The sequence below is a fragment of the Balaenoptera ricei genome, chromosome 4 (genome assembly GCF_028023285.1).
Source record: "Balaenoptera ricei isolate mBalRic1 chromosome 4, mBalRic1.hap2, whole genome shotgun sequence".
Taxonomy (NCBI): Eukaryota; Metazoa; Chordata; class Mammalia; order Artiodactyla; family Balaenopteridae; genus Balaenoptera; species Balaenoptera ricei.
The window spans coordinates 29820691-29847330 of NC_082642.1; the positions used below are offsets into that span (position 1 = coordinate 29820691).

General features: G+C 49.0%; 1 protein-coding gene and 1 long non-coding RNA gene across 3 annotated transcripts in view; one reads left to right on the forward strand and one right to left on the reverse strand.

Moving 5' to 3' along the window:
* RFTN1 (raftlin, lipid raft linker 1) overlaps positions 1-26640 on the reverse strand; it is a 206540-nt gene that overhangs the window by 49227 nt on the left and 130673 nt on the right. For both annotated transcript variants that reach the window (XM_059920383.1, XM_059920384.1), the window contains exons 5-6: positions 14882-15227; positions 5970-6173 (exon numbers count right to left, since the gene is read on the reverse strand). In XM_059920383.1, coding sequence (XP_059776366.1) covers positions 5970-6173; positions 14882-15227 — 550 coding nt within the window. The remainder of the gene's footprint in view (positions 1-5969; positions 6174-14881; positions 15228-26640) is intronic.
* LOC132364594 (uncharacterized) lies at positions 10105-11857 on the forward strand. Its single transcript, XR_009502846.1, has 3 exons — positions 10105-10178; positions 10635-10694; positions 11271-11857. It is a non-coding gene; the product is annotated as an uncharacterized LOC132364594 (long non-coding RNA).

The window sequence follows — 26640 nt, forward strand, 5'->3', positions numbered from 1 at the left end:
AGTCCAGCGTGAAATGCACACGCCATAGCAAGGGGTCGATGCATGTGGTCTACTAGAAAACGTTACTGTTCTCCTTTTAACGAGCTAGGATGGTTTAAATGCCCACACTGGGGTCACTGGCATAACAGATGTCCTTGGCCCCCTGAAACCCCTTTTCCCCACCAGCATGGCACTCACGGCACCACCTTGGTTCCAGGAGTGGCCTGTACCAACTGCATAGCCATAATCGCCCGTGTTACAGGGACGCGCAGCCGCACTCAATCAATCGGACAATGGTGTGTGCAGCTCCCCCATCACCCCACAGCTAATCTGCTGACATTATCAAGAGTGGAGCAGGCCTGCTGCTTCTCTTGCTTCTGCAGCCCTCACTTCTGCTCTCGGCCTGCCTGCCTTCCTGCAGTCCCTGTTTGAAGCGGTGAATAAGTTACAGTTAGGGGCAACCTGCAACTTCAGTGTCATTTATCTGACCAGATGACCAGATGGGGAGGAAACGCCCTGATTCGGTGCTTGCCGGCTATGAGGCCCTCTGCCAGGCACGTTCATGGCTTCTCATTGAACCCCTCCCTCCGCCGCAAGTTCTGCAAGGTTATCATTCCCTCTAAGTGGTGAGAAGATGGAAGGAAGCTGTAGGCGTGAAACCATGTGTCCACATTCAAGTGCATACAAGGGCCTATCTCAGTCTGAAATGTAGTTTGTGTGACTCCAAAGCCTATGCTCTTTCAACAGGTGACAGATATTTTATTTTGCTACCACGAGCATGTGCCAGGGGCCGTGCTCCAGCCGGGGGATAAGCGGCCTAGGCGCCCAGCCTCACCGAGCAGGCGTGCTCTGACCACTAGGCTGCTCTCCCTGCCCTCGTGTTTTGGGTGCATCTCAGTGGGGTTGCAGTGAGATGGCCTTACGGCTTCTGTTTGGGGCCAAATCCGTGCAGAGGCCATGCCTTCCTGCATGGGGCAAAGAAAGAACAAAAATATGTGTGCAAATGGATAAGCTGTATCTATCAACACAAGGGACAGCATACAGCAGTGAGAAAAAATGACCTGCAGTGACGTGTAAAAATGTGGATGAATCTCACAAAGAGAAGCCAAACACAAGGGCAGACTCCACCCACATAAAGCTCACGCCCCACCTGTGACGCTTCCAGTCAGGACTGCGGCCGCCCCGGGGGAGAGGCATTGTGAGGCCGTGAGTGGGACTCTGATGGAGCCGGGATGCTGTTTCTTGATCTGGTGCTGGTTACACCGGTGTGCTCGCCTTGTGAAAACCCACTGAGCTGGACCCTTAGGCTCTGTCTTGGTTTCTGTACGTGGGCTGTACTGCAGGAAAAAATTTACTTAAAAGATGTGCCATGGAGAGAAGAGAAAATGCATTTCATGGTGTAAGTGAAATTTACCCCTTATGCTATTCAGCGGCTCCTCTGAAATAGAAGCTACGCCTGCAACCACTAGGCCAACATGCCTGGAGCCTGCGGTCAGACAAGGGAGTGGCCGTGAACTTCCTGCAATCTCATCCTCCCTTGCTCCCCCAGTCTGCAGGGGCCTGGTGACGCACACCCCAACAGCAGCTCCCCCCAGCACTACGCATTACTGAGCGGCGTCCGGAAACCTTTATTGGTCGCCTCCTGTATACAGTGCACGGTGGACGTCCACACTGGGACACTAAGAAGCATAGGAAGCAGGCCCTGCCCGGGGGCCTGCAAACACGTCTGCCTAAAATATGTGTCCCTACGTGTATTCTATTTAAAATACGTACATGTTTTTTACCTATGTATTTTGCAAATACAAGGTAATCTGGTTTATGCCAGGCATCAAAAATGCGGTCTAAATACCAAATGTTATTTGGATTGACGTGAAGCTGGGGCATCAGAGAGAGTCTTAAGGAAAAGCTAATCTTTAAAGAGGTAGGAAAGGAGGGACTTCTAGGTACAATGTGTCTCCTGATGTGACACAGCTCGTCAAACACAATAGCATCTGGAATGTATCCTAGACCGAAGGGCTTAATTTATCGAGGCCTTAGAACTAAATTCCAGTTTATAGGAAACAGAGGCTGGAGAAATAAGATAACATTAGGAGGCCCTGGCCGGACAAATCCAGAATGCAGGGCATTCTAAGAGGCTAGGTTTATTTCAAGCAGTCAGGGTCATGAAGAACGACTCTTCCAGGTAAAGGAGCAGTAAGGACGTGGTCATTGTATGCAGTGCCTGTTGCTGGACTGGATTCTGGTTTGCACTACTTGCTGCAAAGGACATTTCGGAAACAATGGAAGACCTGTGAACATGGGCTGAATAGAGATGATGCTGCCAGAGGCGGAAAGACTGCCCGGCTAGGAGAGGGTGAGGGTGGGGCGAGGGGAGGGTGAGGGCCAGGGGGCAGGGAGAGGGACGGGGAGGGCTAGGACAGGGCCAAGGGCAAGGCCAAGGGCAGAGCAAGGTGGGGAAAGGAGGGGAGGGCAAAGGGCAGACCAAGAGGGATGCAGAACAAGGACGGGGCCAGGGGGACAAGTGGGGTGAGAGCAGGGCAAGGACAGCTGGCGGTGGCCAGTGATGGCAGCAGGGACCCTGCCGGCCTGGAAGCCCTTGGTGGGAAAACAAGCTTCAGAAGGTGGGCAGCCAGCTCCGCCTCGCCCTTACCCCAGACTCCTGGCACCCACCCGAGTGCTCGAGCAACCAGCTCAGCAGAGGGTCTCCCTGCCCGGCCTTTCCCACCCTTGGGAAGCGTAGGTTCTGGCCTTTGTCTCACTGGCTGCAGTGTTTCCGTGCGTCCATCCGTCCTGCTGTCTGAGCATCCCCTGGGCTCGTCCACGCTGCTGGCTGCCACCAGGTCCTGCTACTTCCCTAAGGGTGACTTTCAGCTCTCCCCTCCCCAGGGGCCCAGCCGGGGGCCTCAACCTCTTGCCAGGAGGCCACCTCTTTTCTCTCCTCGAGTCCCTTTTCCCCACGCACACCCTTCTTTCTTCCACCCGCTTTCTTGCTACTTAGCAGCTGGGCACCGTGGCAATGACTTCAGTGCTCTGTGTCTCGGTCTCCACAGACGTAACGACAGAACCCACCTCACTCAGCCTTGGGGATCAGATGAGTTGCTGTGTGAGCTGCTTGGCCGAGGACCAGCACACAGGAGCCGCTAGGGGCGTGTTACCATCATTCTGCTGCCCTTTCACCTATGCCTGAAGTTTACCAGACCCCAAGGCCGCAGCCTGCCCAGCCCAGGACACCTGGGCATTCTCAGGAAAGAAGCCCAGGAGGCCACAAGCAGAAAGAAGCCCAACTCGAGGATGGTACAAGCCTTTCCATGTCCTGGGAGGTAAAGACTCGGAAACATAAGATGGAGTCTTAACTGGATTCTTCGGGCTAAACATCACCTTGTTTATGCGACAAAGTTCTCATGCATTTTATGACCCTGTGGAAAATATTCAGAAGCACAAATGTCTAGTTAAGAAGACTGATGCTTTTCCAGATGTCAAACAGCTTAAAGATGTGCTCCTAGCTCTGCCAGGTTTATTTGGAAGGACACTAATTATCCTACTAGAAATAGGTTCTTTTTATACTGATGATTAGCTTGCTTTTTTTTTTTCCTTTTTTAAATTCTGGGAAAAGAACATATGCATGTTTTCTCCCTGGCCAACGGAAAGCCTGGGCTTTCCTAGAGCAGAAACGCGTTAACCCAGTAAGCCCTTCTCCCAGGTCACACGCTCCCTTTTATCAGAAACGTCAGGGTGAAATCGCATTTGAATTTTGAGTGGGTTCAGATGCATTTTGTTCTGAGAATTTTGCAGCCGTCACCGGGACAGGGATGTACAGCTACGGTAGAGCCCGACGTGTGGGCAGGCCTGCTGCGGGGACGTCACAGGCTCAGCGCAGGCTGCTCGGCTGCACTTGCCAGGGAAAATTTCATGTTCTGTCTTCAAGGCAGGAAGGCTGGATTTCATGCAGCTTAAAGCCAAGGGAGGCTATAACAGCATTTCCAACACTCTAGTCAAATCTGAAGCAAGACTGTATACATTATCTGTGTTTTTGGACTCAAGGTTGGAGAACGGGGTTGGGGGAGGAGTGGAGGTGGTAACAGAGCCTTGGTGGCCAAAGGCAGAATGGCTAGACAGACAACGAATGGCAGCGTGAACTTTCAAGTTCAAGGTGTCCTCCCTTGGGGCTCAGCTCGCCTCTGACACGCGCAGGCAAGAGAGAAAACTTCCCCTTTGAAACCCCAGTTCTCCCAAGGTGGGGACGTGACCCGTGGCTGGCTCGGTGGCTGCCATGTCCAGCGCCTCCCTACCTGTCTTTAAGATGTTAGTGCAACTAACATCAGTTTCCCAGGGAGATATGCAGTCACAGGGAGCCCCTCTGGGCCCAAGAGGAGATAAAAGGAGCTGCTGTTGCCACAGCTGAAGACGGGCGACAGGGTGTCCCTGCAGGAAGCAGGGGGCGAAGGGTTCCTCCCTGGCCCCCCCCCCCAATGCTAATGACGAGGGCTGTAAACATCTGCCCCTAGCACACACCCTGGTGCTGGATGGTGCATCTTCAATAGTCCGGGACGACCCCTGGCTTCCAGGAACTCTGCAGGCACCCAGGGAAGGCCTCCTGGAGCAGGGGGAGTTTACTGACCTTGACGCCAGGGAATGGAACTGACTCTTCCTTAGTTGTATTAATGAAAATATACTCTAGAACTGCACTGTCCAACACACTAGCTATGAGCCGCATGTGGCTATTGATATTTAAATTAATGAAAATTAAATAAAATAAAAATTAAGCTCCTCAGTCGTACTTACCACATCTCCAGTGGTCAGTGGCCACCGATGGCTGGTGGCTACCATACTAGACGGCACACATACAGAACAGCCCCATCGACACAGCGAGTTCTACCAGACCGCCCATCACCTTTCTTATGTCCTTCACCCATCCACAAATAGTCGTGACCCACGATACCGTACAATGCCTGCTGCTACTATATGAACATATTAACATTAGATATCGCTACTAAGATAGGGACAAGGGACTTGTACTGTACAATGTTCTAAGGTTTTGGATGATTTCATGTATGTACATTCAGAATGAAGACTGATGTCTCTTCCAAGGATGTTTGCTAGCATGTCAAGGGTCACAAGTCATATAGCATCCAAACTCTGTTCCTGACTCTGCTAATTTTTAGAGAGAAAACTGCTCAACGACCAAGACGCAGGGCTGTCAGTGCCCCCTGCCATGTTTTGCTGGGATCATCGGATTTGGTGTTACTTTACGGTTCACTTACTTCGGGATCTTGCTGACTGGCAGCCCTCAGCGTCCACACATGCTGGCAGGTTGGCCCTACTCCCCACATTGTCTCCCGGTTTCGACGCCCCTAGCAACCCAACTTGCCTTTGTGTTAACTTGAAAACCCTTTCTTTGCCTGTGACACGTGTCCCCACTTCGGGCAAACTTTCTGCCTTAGAAAAGCTGACACTAATAGTGCTACCCATGCAGCAACCCCCCAGAGAGAACCCATTACTGACAGGGTCACTGGGTGCCGAGAGACCCAGGAGCAGTGTGTATCCCCAGGGAGCTTACAGAAACCAATTCACTTCTCTGCAGTTAATTCCAAGGTGCTGCTATTGTTACTTCAAACTGTAATGGTGTCTACAAACAATTTGCACTTTTGGAGTGGCATGATCCTAGGGGGTAATTAACAAACCCTGGGGAAAATCTTTTTAAAAGTTTTTAAAAGCAACCTAGATCGAGGCCACCATCAATGAAACAGAATTGCTCCCCCTTCTCTGTCATGTTAGAATAGACCTGGCTGACTCCTGCAGGGGTTGGGAGAACATGGGTGGTGAGCTTTATGGAAGATTCTTCCAGATGTGTTACTCAGAAATCACACGCAGCATGTTGATCCGCCGCAGAGCTTTCTGAACAGGGCAGGCTCTGAAGACGGGCTGAGAGGACGAGAGTAGGCAGCAGGGTTCAGAAGGGCCCCCCTAGGGGTGGGCTGTGCCTTCCCTACCGTTGACCAAGCCGAGGGAGAAGACCGAGTTGACCAGGACGCCGCCCTTCCGGAAGTGGTCGCTCATGTGCTCCAGCCAGTTGGCATCCAAACTGCTCACCGTCTGGCCGTTCCTGGAGACCCGGAGGGGAATGGTGACAGGATAGTATTGCCGGCACTTCTGATGGCTCTTCGGTTTGTTGAAAAGGGCGAAAATCTCCATTTCTGTTGGGATTTGTAAAGAGAGTAGGGAGAGAAGAGGTCAAACGGTGACATACTGCCTCACTGGGCCTGACGGGATCTCTCAGGAGCCTGAAGAAACGCTATCAAAGGCCAAAGTTCTGTTAGGTGGCACTGTTACCTAATAATAAAACCTGAATCCAGGGACTTCCCTGGTGGTCCAGTGGTTAAGACTCCGTGCTTCCACTGCAGGGGGCGCGGGTTTGACCCCTGGCCGGGGAACTACGATCCCACGTGACACGTGGTGCGGCCAAAAAAAATTTCTTTTAATTTAAAAAAAAAAAAAAAAACCAATTCTAAGCAGTAAGTTAGGGTGCCTTAAAAGTGACATGGACCTCAAAGGTTGAGTCCTAAGGTGACTGCCAACAAAAAAGGTGGCACTTGCCATCTGCCTCTACAAGGATGAGGTCACTAGCCACTGCAGCCACCGACCTCAACGCACCCTGAGAGGCGTTCAGGGTGGAGATCAGGAAGGAGGTCCTCTGTGCTCTGAGAAAAACTGGCAGATCAAGCCCTTAGATAGTCAGATATTTTCAGGAGAAGACATTATGAGCCCAATTCTTGCATCTCCTTGTATCTAGAAAAGCACTGAAATCATTAACAGTGACACCCGTTCCTCGTGACTGGCAGCCACCTTCTGCCAACATGTGTGCTCCAGTGCACGTCCCCCCTTCACTAACATCATGTGTAACACTGCCCTTCTCCCCACCTGTCTGGAGCAGTTTCCAGAGCTATCTGAGACGCTGTCTCCCAGGCTAGAGTCCTCATTTTGCCCCAAATAAAACTAACTAGCAACTCTCACGTTGTGCATTTTTTAGTCGACAGGACTTAGGTTTTGAATCTGGCATATGATGAATAACTGGGATTCATTTGTACGGTTAGGTGTTTGAGAGAAGGACATAGTAGACAGTTCTAGAAATTCATACAAAGGTGTGTTTTAGAAGAAAAAGCAGACATATTTTGGGGCGAGAGCTGGTCTTAAAAAAAAAAGTAAATGCACAGAGGCACATCAAGACAAAAATACTGCTGTAATTCCTGGAAGCTTGTTCATCCCTGAACTGACTATTTATAAACTGCAGTGGTGTTTCCTGGGGCCAGACTCATAACACTTAATCAAGTACATCAAAAGTACATCATTGATATGTAAAAATAAATATGTTCCAGTAAGTGCAGGTTCCTGCCTGGAGTGGTAGGTCGCTCAAATAGCCAAGCAGGCCCTGAGAGTGAGGCGCTGCTTCCCGTGCCTTCATTTATAGCTCAGTTCTTTAAAAATCAATACTCACTACACCCGGCAGCTGACCCTCGCCCTCCTGCCACACACGCTACTGGCCGGGAGTGAGCAGTGTCAGCTTCCGGAAGCAAATACCTGGAATTTCAATCGAAGTCTGGAGGTCTATTTTGGTGTTACTCATTTAGTCAAGCAATCAGAGTTCACCCAGCTTAAAAAGCTTTGCTTACACGGGCTAGTCAGGAATATGCTTTGGTTTCCAAAAATATCTAATTGGATAATAAGAAAATCCCCACCCTTCTTCCACAGAAATATTTTAAAGGTCACAAACAATGGTTGACATTAGCAAAAAGGACAAAGGACATCCACGCTCCCTGCAGGAGATACCTCGCCTAGACTCACATTCTGGGACACTGCATCCCATATTTCAGTATTTCACAATTCTTCCCGTATCCGAATACATTACTTTTTAAAATGGACTCACTCTGCTTTATCTAAATAAGTGCACTTAAACAGGAAACTCTGCTTCACGACCATAAGGGAAACCACTACCATTTGCTGTAAACAGGAGCGAATGATGAGGCACGTTCGCACCAAAAACGTCCATCCACGTAGCACCTCAAATTATCTCACAGGGCGACTGTATTCTGGGACAAAGGAAGGCTTTCCACAGCCCCATCTGAGCAAGCACCAGCAGAGACCTCCCGGGAGCAATGCTGGGCCACAGACTTTGTCGTCAGCAATGATGAAGCCGACAGGGAGGCCATTTCAAGCTATCCATGGGGTAGAGCCAATTAGGAAGGAGGGGTCCCCATCTTCACAAACGGCCACCTGGGTCTTCAACAACCATCGCTGGCCTGTTCATCGTCCCCAGCCCAAATTACCTTTCTGGGTCCGCTTACCTGACTCAGGAAGCCATCTACAATCCAGCCAGTAAGTGCTTTCGCAGGAGAAATTAGGTCTTGGTATATGGAGCTAGCAACCCCTAGACTATTTCGTGACTTTCAGATACACACTTTAGGAATGGAGTCATGCAGACAGCACAGAAGGTTTGTGAAGGAGGGAAATCAAGCAACGGATTAGAGCTGGGGGGTGGGACAGGAAGTGATTGGGCGTTTTCCAGTCCAAGGTGCCAGTGGTTCAAATAAGACCTGCAGCTACTAAAGGCAAGAGGGTAGGTAAGTCATGCTTTAGCGAGTCCTTGACTTCATTTCAATTTCTCCAAAAGCAGACCCTGTAAGCTTTTGGGTGCAAGTCGTTCATTTGGGAAGTAATCCCAGGAAACAGAACGAGAGAGCAGGGACGAGAAACAGAGAAGAGCTGAAAGCCAAGGAAGGCTGCATTGATGAGCGGGACTGTCACGGCACCTGGGGACCTGAGACACCATATACGCACACCCCACATTGCTCTATGAGGGGCCAGGAAGCCGGGCATTTGTCCTCAGGGATGGAGGCCACTCCTGAGGCATTAATTCCCTGGGACATCTGCCCATTCCAGAGAACAGCTGCAGGCAGAGGCTAGGAAAGCTGTCCTCAGGTGACCCCAAGGTGGGCCAGAGCACCAGTCCCCATGGTCTGCTACGGTCAAGCACAAATGCATACAAATTATCAACAGAAAGAAAAAGAAATCACAGCCTCTGCACGGGAGGATGAGTGGGGAACTCAGAAGTGGCCCAAGTCCAAAAATACATGACAACACTTGATCACACAGGAGGATCTCCAGTCACATGGCAAGACAAAACCACAACTTTCCCACACGCGTGATGAAACAGAAAAAGGGAAGGCAGAAGGAGAAGGAGCAGGCTTGGGGGCAGGGCAGGGGGAGACAGAGCGGGGAGACGAAGGTGGATGGTGGGGTGCTGACAGGGAGGAGGGCCAAAGCCAGGGCCAGAAATAAATTTTTCAGGAAGGAAAAGGAAAGGCTGTTGGAATCGAGAGCCTCCAGAGCATGAGCAGCGATGAAGTATTGGAAGAAACCTGCTTCCAGATGCCCAAGCCTTCAGTAAACTCCTCTGTCCCGCTGCCTCCTTGGCCGCAATCCTCTTTCTACTCACCTGGAAACCAGCCAAGAAAAACTGTCCCCAAACGATGCCCTTTGATGTTTTAATATTCCGACTCTCCAATACATATCCTCACAGGAGCAGTCACCAGGGATTCCAAAAAGAAGACCAAGTTTGTTTACATTTTCTCAGCTGCTCTGTGACTCTGCCATGACCCCAGCTGGAAGATTTTTCCAGACATGGGACAGAAAGTCCCAAAGGAGGGGGAAGGCATTGTTTCTGAGAATGTTCTGAGAATGGCCGCAGGACTGGCCTGGCAGGGCACCCAAGGAGCTTCGAGACTGTTCTGTCTTGCACTTCTATTTCTGTCTCGTCTTGCTGTGTTCCCCTGACGTGGGCGGGGGGGGGGGGGGGTGCTGTCTTGTGTTATTTAGATCCTTTGTATCCAGAAAATGTGGTAGTCCAGAAAACATGGCAGGTGCCATACCTGTGTCTGCTGGATTGACCTGAGCCAGACAAGGGCAAGGAGCTAGGTGGGGAGGGGGAGGAGGGGACGTGGGCCTGGAGCTGGGGCCAGCTGGGCGCTGACGGCCTGCCAGCCAGGTCCACTCAGGCCTTGCCAAGCTCCTCGGGAACAAGGAGGAAGAAGGCAGATGCCCGGTTCTGAGGCAGGTGCCAGGCAGTAGGGACTTAGGCACGGGACGGAAGCCTGCAGTCTGTCTGCAGCTGCGGCCCCAGAGAGGTGGTAACTTGCAGGTAGCAGGTGGGTCCTGGCATCCCAGGGGACCTCCAGGCTGCAGGAAAGAAAGGGTTCAGAGTCTGGCTGAAAGCATGGGGCTCCCAGGGCCAGAGTGGGAGAAGGAGGCTGGCAAGTTGGCTGGGTTGGATGGGACAAGTGGGCGTCAGACTTGGCCTGGGAGCCGGGCTGGGTGGGACCTCGGGTCTGCTGAGGTCACGGCAGGGGAGCTAAGGTGAAAGGTGTCATTGCGAAGGCGAGGCTGTGGCTGTCTCTGGAGGAAGAGAGGGCAGAAGGGCCTCAGGCCCAGCCAGATCCCTGCATCTGGGAGGAGGCCTGCTTGCCAGGCAAAGTGTGGGCCCCGCTGCCTGCACAGCAATCCATGGGGCCCACCTGTAAGGATGTCAGCGGCCCACAGGACGGGAATGTATTAACGAGGGCCATCACCACCGCCATCATCCCACATGACTCCAACCTCCACAGGTGAACGGTGTCCCTTCTATGCCCAGAAGCCTCAAGTGGATCCCCCAGAATCACAAGCTGGTAAGTGGCAAAGCCAAGACTCTTCCAAACCCCCAGTGCTGGGCTGTTTCCCAAATCTAACAAGAGGCTAATTTCATCGGCACGCGGAGAGCGGGAGCTGACAATGACGATGTGTGTGTGTGTGTGTGTGTGCGTGCGCGCGCGCGTGTGTGTGTAATGTGTGTGTGTACGTGTGTGTGTGCGTGTGTGTGTGTGTTTGTGGCCCAGGGAGGTGTTCAATAGCTATTTGTTAATGGACTGAGTGAAAGGCCAGGAAGATGGTGGCAGCTTGGGGGTGGGGGACAGAACCACAGGGTAGAACTATTCTGGGGGCTCCGGGAGGGGAGGACAAGGCCCATGGAGTATCCCCCCAGAAGAAGCTGCCTGCCAAGGAGGCCTGCTGAATAGAATCCCCCTCCAGAAAAGGACACTGCAATTCCTGGCTCAGGTTCCTGGCTGCATCTGTAGGCATTTTAAGTGAGTAGGTGCAGGGAGGAAGGGTAACTCTTGGAAGATTTTGCATTATTATTTCTGTGCCAGTGAGAACAAGTTGACTTTGCGTGAACCTGTGTGGCCTCCTTGTTTCTCCTGCTCAAGTTTCAGCGACAGAGACAAGATGGGAATGCTGGAGGCCGGGAGAGAAGTGCCAGGGGTCCGTCCTGCGACACCTCCCTAACCTTGCCGTGCACTGGCCTTCCTCACTGGCCTGTTTGCGGTGAATGAAGGAAGCTGCCCCCCCAGCACAGAAATGCATGGAGAACGTGGCATGGCAACGCGGTCCCGTTCTTCCCAGGTGCTCTGTGTTTCACCAGGAGGCCGGGGCAAGCTAGATGTGAGAAGGGAAGCAGCCTGCAGCAAGGCTCAGGTGGTGTCTGCACGGCCTGACATCAAACCTACAGGAAATTCCCCAGGACGAGCAGGAAGAAAGCCGGGTGGGCATGGGGAGCAGAACCCCTGGACCAGAGCGGTCCCCGCCGCCCGCGGGGAGCAGGAGGGGCTGCCTGCCCTGTTTCCAGACGAGAGCTCCCTGGCAGCCCTGAGCAGCCTCTGCCTGACCGGCTCCCCCAGGCTCCTATAAAGGAAACAAATTAAAGGAGGAAAAGGGAGGGGCAAGGAGGGAGGCTCCCTCTGGATCTTTTTTTAATTGTCTTGCTGTGATTGCCTATTTAAGCCCACCTGGCAGAAAGAGGAGTAAAAACACTTCACCCTCCTTAGGGGGCCCTGAGAGAAAGGGAGGTGAAAGCTGAGTGAGCAGCGGGGAGGGGGCGTTGGGGACGGGGTGGGTGATGGTGCATGGACTTCCCAGGGAAGGAAAGGAAAGACTTCCCCGGAAAACGATTAGGAGAGAAGCTGGGGTCAGGTGAGGGCCGTGAATGGGGACAGGGTCCCTGGACAGCCGGCCGGCCTTCTGGGAGGCTGAAACTATGCTCAACTAATGCTCAGACTAGGAGATAACATTTAACTCTATGAGGGCACGCGGGCGACTGTCCTTATCTGTGATACGGGTGTAATAATAGCATCTTCTGTCACAAAGCTGTTGTGAAGCTCAGTCAAGACACATAGGAAGAGCTCAGAACAGTTCACTCAGGGGGCTGTCACCATGATGACTTGTCTGTCCGTCCCCTGCAAGGCCACGCCTGTGCACGCGTAACCCCTGTGTGTTCACTGACTGATGAAAAAGATCCAAAGATTCATTTATTCCACCAAAAGAGAAATAAAGGGTAACAGTGAGACCTGTGGCCTCCTGCGCAGAGAGATCAGTGCCAGGCACACGAGCAGACGACAGACACACACAGCTGCCTACCGAGCAAGACTGGGGGGGTGGGTGGTACCATAAGCCCCTCACAGCTGGAGTTCTCATGCATTGTTGGGCTGACCACTTCCAGACACACCCTAACCTGCTATTCCTCAGCAGGCACTGATTTTCTCATAGAGAACAGGGACTTGAGCAAGTGAGATGCAGGCCAAGACACTTGGGGTATCATGGGGTCGGGGAAGGGTGGTCTCTGTGTGCCCAGCGATGGTGGGGGAGTGTCTGAGTGAGGGACGGAACAGTCACAGGACAGCAGGAGGGACCTGGGGCGGAGGGTCCCAGGACAAGTCTCCCCAGTTAACTCAACCCCAGGAGGCACGAAGTCTGGAAGGAATCTTGCAGAAAAGTGGATGCTGGAACAAGGAATATCTGAAAACTCCTGACGGGACCCTCAGTATCAAGAGCCCCCTTTCTCCAAGGCAGGGTTCTGCGCAGAGATGGGGTCATGGTCAGGACGACAGAGCCTGTACCCCAGTCATAAGAACCGCCGCTTAGGAGTGCTTTAAATGCATCTCTCCTTTCACCTTTCTACAAGAAACTATTTTTTTTTAATCCCTATTTTACAGGGTAAGGAGCTGAGGCACAGGAGGATATCTTGCTCAAGAGGTCTGGTTCTTAACCCCTGTGCTCCCTGCCCTCTCTCCTGGGGCCTGTGATGCCCTGATCCCTCACCCTCCCAGGGCCTGAGATGGTACAGAGGGGCTCCGAGGAGGCCGGTCCTCCTTCTCGGGATTCAGCCCAACAGCCATGTAGAAATGGGGGATTCTGAAATAAGACTGGGATGTTCCTTGGGAGGCACCCACGGGATCCAAACGTGCTCTCAGCTACTCTGTGGGAGCAGAAGTCCCACGAATGAGCCTCCACTTCAGCACATATCAAGACTTTCATGAAACGGTCCCAATCTCTCCCAGAACTGAGGCTGCTGCCAACTCCCCCTCCAAGGTCAAGTTTGCAAACAAGCCCCAGAACTAACCAGCTCACAGTTTTCTTTTCAGGAACTACTGACATAATGAGAAAAACTATTTCACCCTCTTTTCTTCTCTGGCCGCACCGTGCGGCCTGCGGGATCTCAGTTCCCCGACCAGGGATCGAACCCGCACCCCCTGGAGCGGAAGCGCCGTATCTTAACCACTGGACCGCCAGGGAAGCCCCTCACCCTCTTTTCTATTCTCAAAGTATAAATGGTTCCTCGTCATTTCTAAGAGGCTAACTTCCAGAATTAGTACGTAAATAGTAACATTAACCAGGGAGATGATCCAGGAAGGCCTAAAGAGAAAGGCTTCGTAAGACCTGTGGCCACCTCCTGTCAGTCTTGTCACTTGTCACCTCCCAAAGGCTAGAAGAGGCCACGCAGCTCATACAAGGGCCTGGCTCTCAGGAAATGGCTCGAGGCTAGATTTCCTGGAGAAGGAAGACGAAAGGGAATCACGGGGAAATGAAGAGAAACTTAGCTCCCTGTAGACTGAGGGCCTCAGAGAGGCCCTGAGAGGCCTCAGTTCGTCTGTCTGAGTGTCACACAGGAAAGATCAGGCAGAGAGCCGGCCTGGGCTCACACATCAGATCTATTTCCAGCCTGGGCAACAGATGGACTCTCTGAACCTCAGTTTACTCAGCTGTAAAATGGGCAATGATGCAAGAGCTCACCCACATCATAGGAAAAATGAAGAGGTAGTCATAGGAAAGCTTGCTGGCCCAGCGCCCGGTTCACAGGAAGTATTAATAAACGTTGGCTATTATCATCCTTGTTGTGTTGCTATTTGAAATCCCCAACCTAAAGGGCATGCTCCGACGGCCGTTACAATGTGATTCAGAGGAGTCGCTTACTGGTGGCCTCTCCTTGGCAGCGTTCTTTCCACGGTGCTGATCTGTCAACTATACAACTCCCTGAAATCTGGCTGTTTACAGCTGCGTGAGCTGAATCACCAGCTTCCTGCACAAGTTGTCCTCAGCTGGCTTTCTTGATTTCCTTCTTTAGGCAGATATTCAAAACAAGGGGTCCAAAAGTGGAGGCTGCTTTCTGCACTGGTGCCCAGCAAAGTTCACACTTCCTGTGTTCACACGGGGTAATTCAGGGGCAGTGCAAGAGCGTGCGGGAGAAACGACCTCCCGTTCTAGAATCTGCTTCACACGTGACAATTTGGAGCAACTACGAGTCAACGTCACGTGGTTCTGCCCCCCTGCCCCGCACGCCCTTCCCCTCCGCACCCCTGGAAGTCACAGCTTCAGGCAGGAAACAGTCAGGAGGCCCAGAAAACTGCCTGACAGTTTCTCCTGTTTGATGGACTGCTCTCTCTACACTCTAGTTCCATTCGTTATCCTAAAATGCCAAGGGGATTACTGACAAGCTAGCAGCCTCTCTCCCAGCGGGTCAGAGTCCCAGCGCTGACATACTTACTTCCCGAGAGTGGCTCTCCATGCCCTTCCAGCGGGTCCCCATCCGGTCCATCCAGAGTCTCGCTCACCCCGCGTGGAGGGGATTCTGTGCCAACCCCGGCTCCCGAGGGCGAGCCGGGCTGCTGGGCGGTGGGCGCCTCCCCTCTCGGGCCCTGGCCGGGCTCTGGGCTTCCGTCCGTCCCCACCGGAGCGTCGGCAGCCCCCAGGTTCTCCGTAGCCGCACACCTGCCAGGCTCTGTCGCATCCCGGGCATCCGCTGGGGGGCTGCCACCTGCCGAGTGCCCAGGGCAGTGGTACTGAGGTATGACCCCGACGAATTTCAGGCCCCGACTCGCAGCCTCCTGGATCTGTGAGGCAAACAGAATGAAGGGAAACAAGTGAATGGGATGTTCCAGCAAAGGGGGAACGAAATACCTCAGGGAGGCCTTGGAGGGTGTTTCTGTTTGAACGTGAAGTCTCTCGAGCTGGCAAAGGCTCCGGGTCCTCAAGGCAGCGCCCACACCCCAACCCTGGCCCAGCTGGGGACAGAGAGTGTGGGGCTTATTTTTTTTTAAACTATGGAAAAATAATGCATTTGGCTATGAAGGGCTGCGACGGCCTCTCCTTGAAACACTGTGTTAGTCCCGATTAGCAATTGTTTTCTAAGAAGCTGGAAGAAGGTTCTAAAAGAATGAGCTGGAACAAAGAGTGGCTGAAGGAGGAAGTTCATTTTGGTAAGAGCTTATTTTCTTGTTATTTTTTTTTTCTGATGAATCACCTACTTCCTGCTCATCAGGCTACTATATAACTCAATACGTCTATATAACCATATACTAACTACCAGATGACATTTTATGACCCAAAGAGCTTCCTCTCTGAAACAATTGTTTTGGCAGAGAAGGGCAGAGGTGGGGAAAATCACCACCACGCCAAAGCTGAAGCACGCAGCCCCGCAAGAGGGGACATCTGAGGACATCAGTCCACACACCCAGCCCACGGGCATCACTTTGGGCTGACCCATGACTCTCCATCCACCATCCAGTCCAGGTCACAGGTGGCACCTTCTCAACTCCTGAGCCTCAAGATGGGGGACGGATGGCCACACTGAGTTCTGTGCCCCGTGAAGGCTCCCCTCCCTAAAAAATACCCCAGGCAATTGAATGTAATAGTCATAAGTGAAAAACAAACTGAAAGTAATAGCCGAATAAAATCAGGCAAGAGCTGGCCAAAACCAGAAGATGGGCTTTAGGGGACTTTCTGGGCAAGAATGCTCAAGTCACTTTACAAATAAATCAGGAGGTGGAGACCTCAGAGCTCTGTGAGTCTTAGTCACCAACCCACAAGTGGATGACCTCAGAAAATCTCGAGGCTTCTGCAGTGATCATCTCCTGTCATTTGAGAATTAGTAAGAAATACCAGCACAGAGCTACTCTCTAAAGGAGAAGCAAGCCTTGGCAGCCTTCCCCGGATGACCCACCCTAACTTAAAGCAAGAGGTCATTTTAGGTCAACACTGGCCATTCTAGAGAATGGCCTGGAGCAGCTACACGAATGTACAGCCCAGTCTTTCTATAAGGTCTAGCCTGTGCTAGATGTAATGATAACAACAGTATTAACTGCCATCTATCACAGAGCTACTGTGTGTCAAGCCCTACACTGTGCGTTTTATGTAAATTGTTTTGCTTAACCCTTGAATGACCCTGCATGGTATCATGATCTTCATTTCAGATGAGGACACTAAGGCCCAGAGACAATAAAGTCATAAAGCAAGTTGTGGGTAGCCAGGTTCAAAGCCAGGTCTGGCTTGGGCCCAAGTTCATTCTCTTAAGTACAAGGTCAAGTGGATACATGTCAAAGCATCAAGTTCTTGGATATGTATGTGCCCACACAAACGCCCATGGTTGGCTCAATTCATGCTTCAAAACTTTAAAAAAAAACTTAAAGTCATCCTTTCCATCCTGAAAATTCATTTTTTACCCATTAATCTGTGATATCTATCTACTCTTAGAAATTGTTTTGGAAAGCTTCTAAAACAACACACAGGTCACAAAAGTTTTAAAAGAAGACTGAGGAGATAATTATACCAAAGAGCCTTAGGTTGAGGGAAGGTAATGTGTACAAAGCATAGCTCTGAGCTTCCTGGCAGCACAAGCAAAAAGAGAAATGCAATGGATTTCACAGTCCCAAACGAAATAAGGAAAGACTCCTGGTCAAGAAGAGAGAAGCACAACGTGCTAGTAATTCGTTATGACATATAGGAGGTGATCAATAAGTATCTGTTGAATGAATGAATGAATACATTACATACTGAGTGGATATGTGTCTCCTCTCCCAGAATGAGCTCCTAGAAGGTAGGGATGGAGACCAATTGATTTTTCAGCCCTAGACTCCAACAAACATTTATTAAGTCCCTATACTGGCTCAAACCAACGTCACACTTAGGTTCTGGGGGATACAAAATAGGAGTCCTGACTCTCAAAAGATTCAGCCAATTATTGTAAACAGACTTTAAAAATATTATACTAACATGGCACAATAATGCTTATATTATAATGTTATATAAAAAAATCAAGATTCTAAACTTCTTAGACACAGTATTATGACAGCTATATAATATTTGTGTGTAATTTTTCAAAATTTATCTAATAAGCATGCATATTACCTTTATAATTGAAAAAAGTAAATATTACAGAAATTTCTCATAGAGGGTGCTAAGCGCAATAATGGATATAAAGGTATAGAAAGGTATAGATTATTTCTGCCTGAAGGAGACACTGAGACGTTTCTCACAGAAGGTCAGGGCTGTAATAAACGAAATGGAGTAAGACTGCGATACAACTGGAAGAGGTGAGGGGTGTGGCAGAGCTGGAATGTGCATGCCTCACCGACAACATTCAAATTCAATTTTTTCCCCAAAATATCGTGCTAAACAAATCCTATTTGGGGACCCAATCTGCAGGAGGCTTTGAAGGATGAATAGGAGTTCACCAGATGGGTGAAAAAAGGGACAGGGCAGTGCAGGTAAAGAGATGGATGGATCATCATGGGCAAAGGCTTGATGGTATGCAACAGCCTGAGTATTGAAGAAATTTCTAGAAACATTTCTGGAACATGACATGAGAAGCCAGGAGTGCGCAGAAATGAGGCTGGACTGGAATTTACAAGGGCCACACCATCGATGTCACAGAATACCAAGCCAACAAAGGCTCTGACTTCACCCCACAGCAACAGGTCCCTAACTTTCGCACCATAGTAACTCTTGAGACAGAGGAGGTGAGGGGTGAGGGTCTGAGGGCAAAGTACAAGATTTCTTTGAATGCTCATCTTTTATCTTAAACATTAATGAAAATGTGGTATCCTGCACCTAGTACTGCATAGTATCAAAACTTTAAAAAGATGCTCAAGTTAAATGGTAAAGATGCTCCCCCCTCCCCATTGCAAACCTTCCAGGGAAAGTGTGTCTCAAGAATATGAAACACCTTCATGCACAAATCTTTGTCTGCAGCTCTATTTACTTCCTTGGGGTGGATTCCTGGAAGTGGAATTAATGGGTCAAGGGATATCAGGTTTTTAAAGGCTTGGTACAGGCTGCCAAATTGTTTACCAGAAAGGGTGAGTAGTCTTTTTTAACTAGAAGACCCGCATTTAGGTTTTATAAAGATCAATATTTGGCTAGACCCTAGGGGCCCTGACGCCTTTGGTTTTCTACCTTATCCTAGAACGGGCACTTTCTTTTCTCTTTTTCATAATGTCCCTTGACTGTGTTTGTCAAACTGAATCCTGTTTGTTTCTCATTCACTCATGTATTCATTTGTTCATTCCTAACCTTCATTAAGCAAGTCTCACGCACATCAGAAAGGTGGGCACTAGATGGTGTTCATCAGGGTTCATCCCTGGCCACCAGCTCTCCTCACCCCAAACTCCCCATGGGAACCTCCTCTACTCACCTGAACTTAGCCACTAGTCATATGTTAATAATTCCCAAATTTGGACTCTCCAGTCCTGACTTTCCTCTGGGGCTCAGACCTACATGACCAATGATCACAGCTGATGGGTCTACTGTGGACCTTGTCCCTCAAACTGGAGTAAAGGCATCTTTTCAGTTCCTCCCTTTCTGTAACCCTGCGTAACCCGCTCACCGCATCCTGCCAGATTTATCCCACGATGTTTCTGGAATCCCTCCCCCGTTCTCCAGACATCTCAGATGCCTTTACTTTCAGGGGCTCATCAGCTGCTGGACACCACCATGACTTCAAGCTACACCAGGTCTTCAAGATCGTGGAATCAAATCCATACAGAAGATCAAATCCTGAATATCCAAGCCACTTTGGGTAAGGAATTCCCCACAGACTGTCACACGCATGCCCAAAGAGTTTCTCTAACATCTGTGATTAGATCATGGCAAAGCCCAGATCTGACTCTGAGTGTCTTAATGCAAACTGGTGCGCCTTCAGGACAGCACTCTTCCACGTTACACAATCCAACCTGTGCCAAGATGCCCAGTCGGATACGAGTTTAAACTGAAATACACCCTCATCCACCTTTTTCTCATGTCTGTTGCATTTAAAAAACCATCCCACCCCTAACACTTAAAGGAGTAACAATTGCTGGTTTAGGCATCAAAAATTAACGTTTTCAACTGACCCAAGACTTCATTCAACTGATCTATGATGAGTGAGAACAAATTCAATGGTAACTATATTTTCCCAACCTAAAACCAGAGATCATGATGTGAAAAAGATTTATTTTTTCTTTTTTAAAAATTTATTTCTATAAAGGCTCAATGCATTGGCAAATGATGTCATCTTTGGTTATATATTTCAAGAATCATTTTGATTAAAGATAACATCATGACATTGGGATAGTCCCTGATACTCTAGGATGTACTGTCTGTTACTCTACTTTCAAAATGAATTCCATGCTGCTGCGTCTTAGTGCAAATATATACTTTGTCTGGTCTTATACACATATTTGTTTAGAGTACATTTATCAACTAGGGTAAAACCAGTTAGGGAGAAATGGGACATGGGTTGAGTTTGGGAAAAATGAAAGACATAGGTAACACAAGAAAGGGAGCAGAAAAGACTCCTGCTGACGGGTCAGTAGAAACTGGAGTACCCACAGGCCATATGAGATGGCACAGGTGAAGGGTTAGAGGGAGTCCAGGACAATTTGGTCTGACTCTAATGAAGAAGGTGTCATGGTTCATTTTATGTGTCAACCTGGATAAACTACGGTGACCAGTTGTCAACACTGGCCTAGAAATGGCTGTAAAGATATTTTTAGATGTGATTAACATCTACAGTCCATTGACTCTAAGTAAAGCAAATCACCCTCTATAATGTGGATCGTCTGCCTCCAGACGATCTGCCTGAGTTTTCAACCTTCAGACTCAAGGCTGCAACATCACTCTCACCCAAACCTCTAGCCTGCCAAGTGGCCCTGCAGATTTGGGACTGGCCAGCTCTCACAATCACATGAGCCAATTCCTTAAAATAAATCAATCTCAATTCCAGTCTCATGATATAGACAGACAGATAGACAGATAGATAACCCTATGAGTTGTTTCTCTGGAGAAATGTCATACTGGAGAAAAGCAGATGAAGGGAGTGAGGGGAAGAAGACCGCACAGGGCAGGCTGCTAGAGGTCTCCAAATTCCAACCGGACTGGGTGTGAAAGGAAGGCATGGCTAAGAGCTCCCAAAAGGCAGGGAGAGAAATGTGCTCCAAACAGGAACAAAGAAGGACTCAATCTGGTGTTGATTAAAGGTCTCAGGGAGAAGCTGAAGTGTACAAGAAGGTGGACAGCAGTCACCATTGCCCAGGTGAATGAAATCTCCCTGCCATTTTTTTAAAAAATTAATTAATTTATTTATTTTTGGCTGTGTTGGGTCCTCGTCTCTGTGCGAGGGCGTCCCCTAGTTGTGGCGAGCGGGGGCCACTCTTCATCCTGGTGTGCGGGCCTCTCACTGTCGCGGCCTCTCCTGTTGCGGAGCACAAGCTCCAGACACGCAGGCTCAGTAGTTGTGGCCCATGGGCCCAGTTGCTCTGCGGCATGTGGGATCCTCCCGGACCAGGGCTCGAACCAGCGTCCCCTGCATTTGCAGGCAGACTCTCAACCACTGCATCACCAGGGAAGCCCACCCCGCCATATTTTGAGGTAAAAGAATTAAATCTCTGTTAGATTTAATTTCTAAAAGTTATAAGCAGTTTCTAACTTTAGGATGAACTTACTGGAATCCCTATAACTAATGAGCTAATTAGTGCCAGGAATCAGAAACTTACTGACCTCTTAAAAATATGGAGCTGTACTATCCAACATGGTAGCCACTAGCCAAGTGTGACTATTTAAACTTAAATTAATTCAAATAAAATTAAAAATTCAATTCCTCAGTCACACCAGCCACACTTCAAGTATTCAGTAGCCTCTGTGGCTGGTGACTCCAGTATTGGATGCAAATATAGAACATTTGGTGCAAATATAGAACATTTCCATCGTCACAGAAAGTTCTACTGGATAGACAGTGCTGCTGTGGGGCACAATAAACCATATGAAATACTGAGCAATAGAAACAGAGCTTTCAGTAATGACTGCAGACGCATATAATATAAGGTAAAGACCAAGACACACACACAAACATCCCAAATGGACCCTAGACCAGACCAATGCCCACTGTGACCCTCCTCATAACTCACGGGCCACCATTTCGTGACAGCTGACATTTTAAAGTCTTTGGGGATCCATGACATACATAGGGAACCTACAAACAGAGGCATGTACCGTATGTCAAGAACAGGCGCAAAGATGCTGTTCTGGGTTGCACGGTTACACATGAGTCTTTACGGTGAATATTTTATCACACACACACACAACCCTTCTCATCTTCTGTCGCCTAAACTCTTGTACCAGCTTTCTGAAAATGGAGGTTCAAAAATAACACGGGTTTTAGCTCAAGTCTGAAGCTGCCTTTAGTTCTGACGTGTTAACACTTCGCTTCAGGAATTGAAACTTTGACCAAGTGCTGCTGTGTGTTTAGCTCCGTTATGAGGCCACAAGGAAAGATCGGGTAGACCTCTGGTGTTGTGGTTTTCTCTTTCAGTGACTGAGAGGTCTCAGAATGAGCTCTAGACAAGGAGTCTGAGACCTAAATCTTTGGATTCAACCCTGCCATTCACTAGCTATGTTACTGGTCAACTCAGTTGATTTATCTGAGCCTCAGTTTCCTAATCTATAAAATGGGGATAATAATACCCATTTATTCATTCACTAACTACTTACTCAATATTTACCATGTGCTGGGCACTAGGTGCTGGGGAGGCAAATAGGCACTATCCCTGACCTCTTGAGTTTAATATGTGTTGATCTAACTCAAGGGGCAACTCAGAGACTCTGAAGAGTCCATGTGATCTCTCCTTCTCAACCTGCCTGTGCTCAATTTGAGGGACCACTGCTTGCTCCCTTAAGTCCCTGGCAAGGCTGAGGTTGAAGGAAGAGGTACTATTTTATTCTCCTCTGCTATTAGGAGTGATTTGGTGGGAAGCTTGGGAAATGATGGAAGAACTTGGAAAACTGTAAACTCCCTTAAAAGCAAAAGGAAGAGATGGGGTCCAACACTGGGGTAGGAGCAGAGAACAAATCCATCCTTTGGTGGTTCAGGGAAGGTATTCCTGACAAAAGGAGTTTTACTGGCCTTCCTTACCTGTGTTAACTGATTCGGTTCTTTCACTTAGATTGTGCCTATAATTTCACTGTTCACTGAAAATGTAGTTCATGGGAAATCAGTAGAACTGAGCGGGGGTGTGCTGTTAAGCTCCCTCAAAGATCTTCAACTAGTTTTTAAAGCCCCGTGAAAACCAACCCACCAGAAGATCCCAACCTAATGTCAAAAGTCTAAATCAGAGATGCAAAAGAGAGGTGAACAAGGAGAGACCTATCTGTGGGGAGCAATCCAATGGTGTCTCAAAGAGCAAGCGCCAGCAGGGTAGGGCCAGAGCAGGATCTTAGGAAGACCTGGGGCCAGCATCTCCAGCACTGTCAGGAAACTTGCTCCAGGTTTTGTCCCTACTTTTCTTTATTTGTTAGCATCATTCTTCTTTCTCTTCCAGGACCAATTTTCTCCATGTGGCAGAAACTATGGCCATTGCCAACTTCTGAGTTTTTCTGCTTATAGCTTAGCCACTGGAGATAGAATGTCTAAACTTCCTGGCTACACACAAGTAAAAGATCTCAGGGAAGGGCTCTGATTGGCTCAGCTTAGGTCAGGGGTCCACTTCTGGGCCAATCAGCTCTGGCCATTGTTAGGGTAGCTCCTATGGAATTCACATAGCTGGATTGTGGGAATAAAGTAGCTTTCAGAAGAAAAGGAATTTCAGGGCAGAAAAAATACATATTTAGTATCTGTCATGTAGATACATCATCTGATGGGAAATAAAATTTGAAATTTGTTCAGTACCCACGTGTACTAATGTGAAGAAGAGAATATAAGGCAACCGATACTTAAGCTGAACAAAACTGAGCAAGTAAGGCCATACCGATCACAACAGTGTTGATATGTTTTGGTCAAAGTGGAACCTGTGTCAGTGCTCTAGGTTATTTTGTCTGCAGAGATGCAGCATTCTTCTCCTTTTCTCGGGCTATTTTTATCTCCATCAGGTCTGCTCAAGATTTCTTTTCTCAGCTTTACTGAGGTAGAATTGAAGACTATTTCTTAGGAATATTTTCTGGAGTCAATGTTCAACCCCCAAGCTTTCCCCTTCACAGAGCAGAGGCACCCAGATCATGAGGGCATAACAGAGAGTCATGTGCTGGGGCAGACGGGGGTCACCTCTGGCAGATTTGCATGATCCCTGCAAATCCCTAATCTCCCTCAATGTCTGCCCATCAGCAGAACTTTGCGTGGACGTGCTCAGACCAGGATTTTGGAGCAAAAGCAAAGACCGTGGCATCATCCAGGCAGGAAAACTGAGGGACCTTCAAGTCACAGGACCTCAGAAGGATCTGCATCTCCCACCAAGGCTACAAGATGCCCCCAGGCTTCTGCTAAGGCCAGTGCACACCCACAAAGAAAATGGAGAAATCAACCTCGAAAGCTTATGTCAGCAAAGCATTTAAAGAGACTTTCATCAGAGTCGCATGGGAAAGTCAAAGGATGTGCAACAGACTTCACGGTTTGTCAGTTTTGTGGCTGCTGAAATCCATGGTTGGTAAAATAACCTGACCCACAGGTAGAATATGTGCATACGGAATGGTTTGGGGGAAAGAATCCAAGAAGGAACAAGGCTAGCAAAGGCAAAGAGGTAAGAAAGTGTCCTAAGTTATGCAGAGAAGGACAAACGTCCTGCACCAAAAATCCATAGTAACAGCACTTTCCATCTACCGAGAGCTTACCATGTGCCAAAAGCTGTTCTAAGGGCTTTACGTGGATTAACTCATTTCATCCTTTTGTAACAATAACAGTAGATTTTCTTTTTTATCCCCATGTTACAGATCAGAAAACTGAGACACAGAGAGGTTGCACAGCTTGCCCAAGGGCACACAGCTAGCAAACGGCAGGTAGGATTCAAACCTAGTCAGCCTGGCTTCAGAGTCCATATTCCCACCTGTTACACAGCGTGTGTTTACTATAGCATGTCCTACACTCTAAGCTATACTGTGAAATACCAGGGCTTGATCTTGGAGAGTGCTGAATCTTTAGAGTCTGGACTTCTTTTCTGGAAGCAAAGAGATGCCATCATGGTTTCTGGCAGCAGTGACATAATCAGGCCTTTCCCAAGCAAAATTAATCTTTCCACAGGATGTGGTATGGATGGGGGAGGAGGGTAAAAGGAGGGAGGCAAAGAGAGTGGCTGGGGGCCCGGGAGTCACCGCAGGGCTCGTGGGAGAGGCCAGAAGAGCTTACACTTGCCATGGGGAAGGATGGGCGAGGTAGACGGGAGACCCAAAGTAGACACGGCAGTCCAGGACTAAAAGGTGATACACCACGAGCCTCCGGTGTGTTGAACCATTGGTAAACTATCGTGCAAACTTTTAAACAGTTTGACACTTTTGAAAGCAAAAGGTGAAGCTATTAACAATTAGTCTGTGACGACAGGCATGAGCTAGGACTGTCCAAGCTTACTCAGACACAGGGTCACTTCGTTACACGTGACCAGCAGTGAGGACCCAGAAAGCTGCTTTCAAAAAGTACCAAACACACGGGTGACAGCTCTCCTCACCCCTCCCTGTCCAGCATGGGACCCGCTTCCTCCGCCAGCCATCCCTCCTGCCCTTACACCCTTGGCTTTCTCTGGCTGGCCCCTCCCACAAAGGTCAAGTCTCTCTAGTCCACTCACGGTCACAAAAAGAACAGCTCAGGGTCTTCCACCTAGACCGGCAGTGGACTCTGCTGTCCTGCAGTCCTTCCGCCACCTCTGGCAGCTCTCCTGTCCTGTCTTTCCCCGTGGGGCCTACCCCACGCCTCCTTCACTTCCTCCACCTTCGCTATTTTACACTCCAAGTCCGTTCCCATCCGAGGCCTCAGCATCTGCAGCTTCCTCTGCTTGGGAGGCTGTTTCCCTCCCCTCCCCACGACTGGTTTCTCCTTGTCACCAGGGTACCCTCTTCCCATATGGCCTTCACTGACATCCCAGCCTAAAAAATGGTCACCCGGTCACTCTTCAGCGCATCTCTTTGTTTAACTTTCATCGTATCACTTATTTCCACATTTTAAAACTATTGTCTGTCTTTCCCAGTTGAATGAGAGCTCCGTGAGGGCAGGAGTGTTGTCTGTTTTGTCCCCCACTTTGTCCCCAGCGTCTGAAACAGTTCCTGGTCCCTGGTAAGTACTCAGTAAATGTTTATGCAAGGAATGAACAGTCAGGAGATCAAATTTGCAGAATCTGAGGTTACTTCTAAATGGAAACTTCTATGAGTCTACAATTTCAGGAAATATCCATCTGGGGCCAATAATGTTTTACAAATACACTCATTTGAGATTGTGAAAATGTGCACATTGTTCGCTACTTGCATCATTTTTAACAGTGAAGAAAACTGAGGCTGCAGGTACCGGGCTACATCTCCAGAAAGCAACACTTAAACTTATTGGCAGTCCTTGGGTTTCCAGTTCCTCTCCTAACAAACCAGGTCAATCTTCCCCTCAGGAGAAGGAAAATATGCAGAGACAAACAATTCGTTAATATCAGTACTTGTCATCACAGTAAAAAAATGCCTCATAACTGGGCATTCCACTGGGCCTTCTTTCAAAAGGCACTGCCTAAGACAGTGCATTTCCAGAAAAGAAAGAAAAGAAAAGAAAAGAAAAAAGAAAAAGAAAAGAAAAGAAAGAAAAGAAAAGGGGAGGAGAAGGGAGGGGAGAGGAAGGGAGGGAAGGGGAGGGGAGGGGAGGGAAGGGAAGGAAAAGAAAAGAAAAAAGAAAAGAAAAGAAAAGAAAAGAGAAAAAGAACCAGCTAGAATCTAGAATCCTGGAACTGCAGATGCTGACAGCCCCAATTTTATCCTTTGGTAACAGCAGTGACCCTGGAATTATAAGCTTGGGGGCAAAGAACCTCAAGGGCTTATTAAGACTCCTGGGAATGTTCTGGAAAACGTGTTTGAGAGTCTTCATGGAACTCAAATCTCAGCACCACAGTTAAGTGACTGAGGCAAAAGAACCTGAGTTTCAAGAAGTTTAACCAAGAGCAGATGTTTCCCTTCACACCACATTGCTGCTTTAACATCCAGAATTCATGACTTTTTTTTTTCCCCACCACTGCCTGATTTACATAGGCCTCCAGAACATTAACG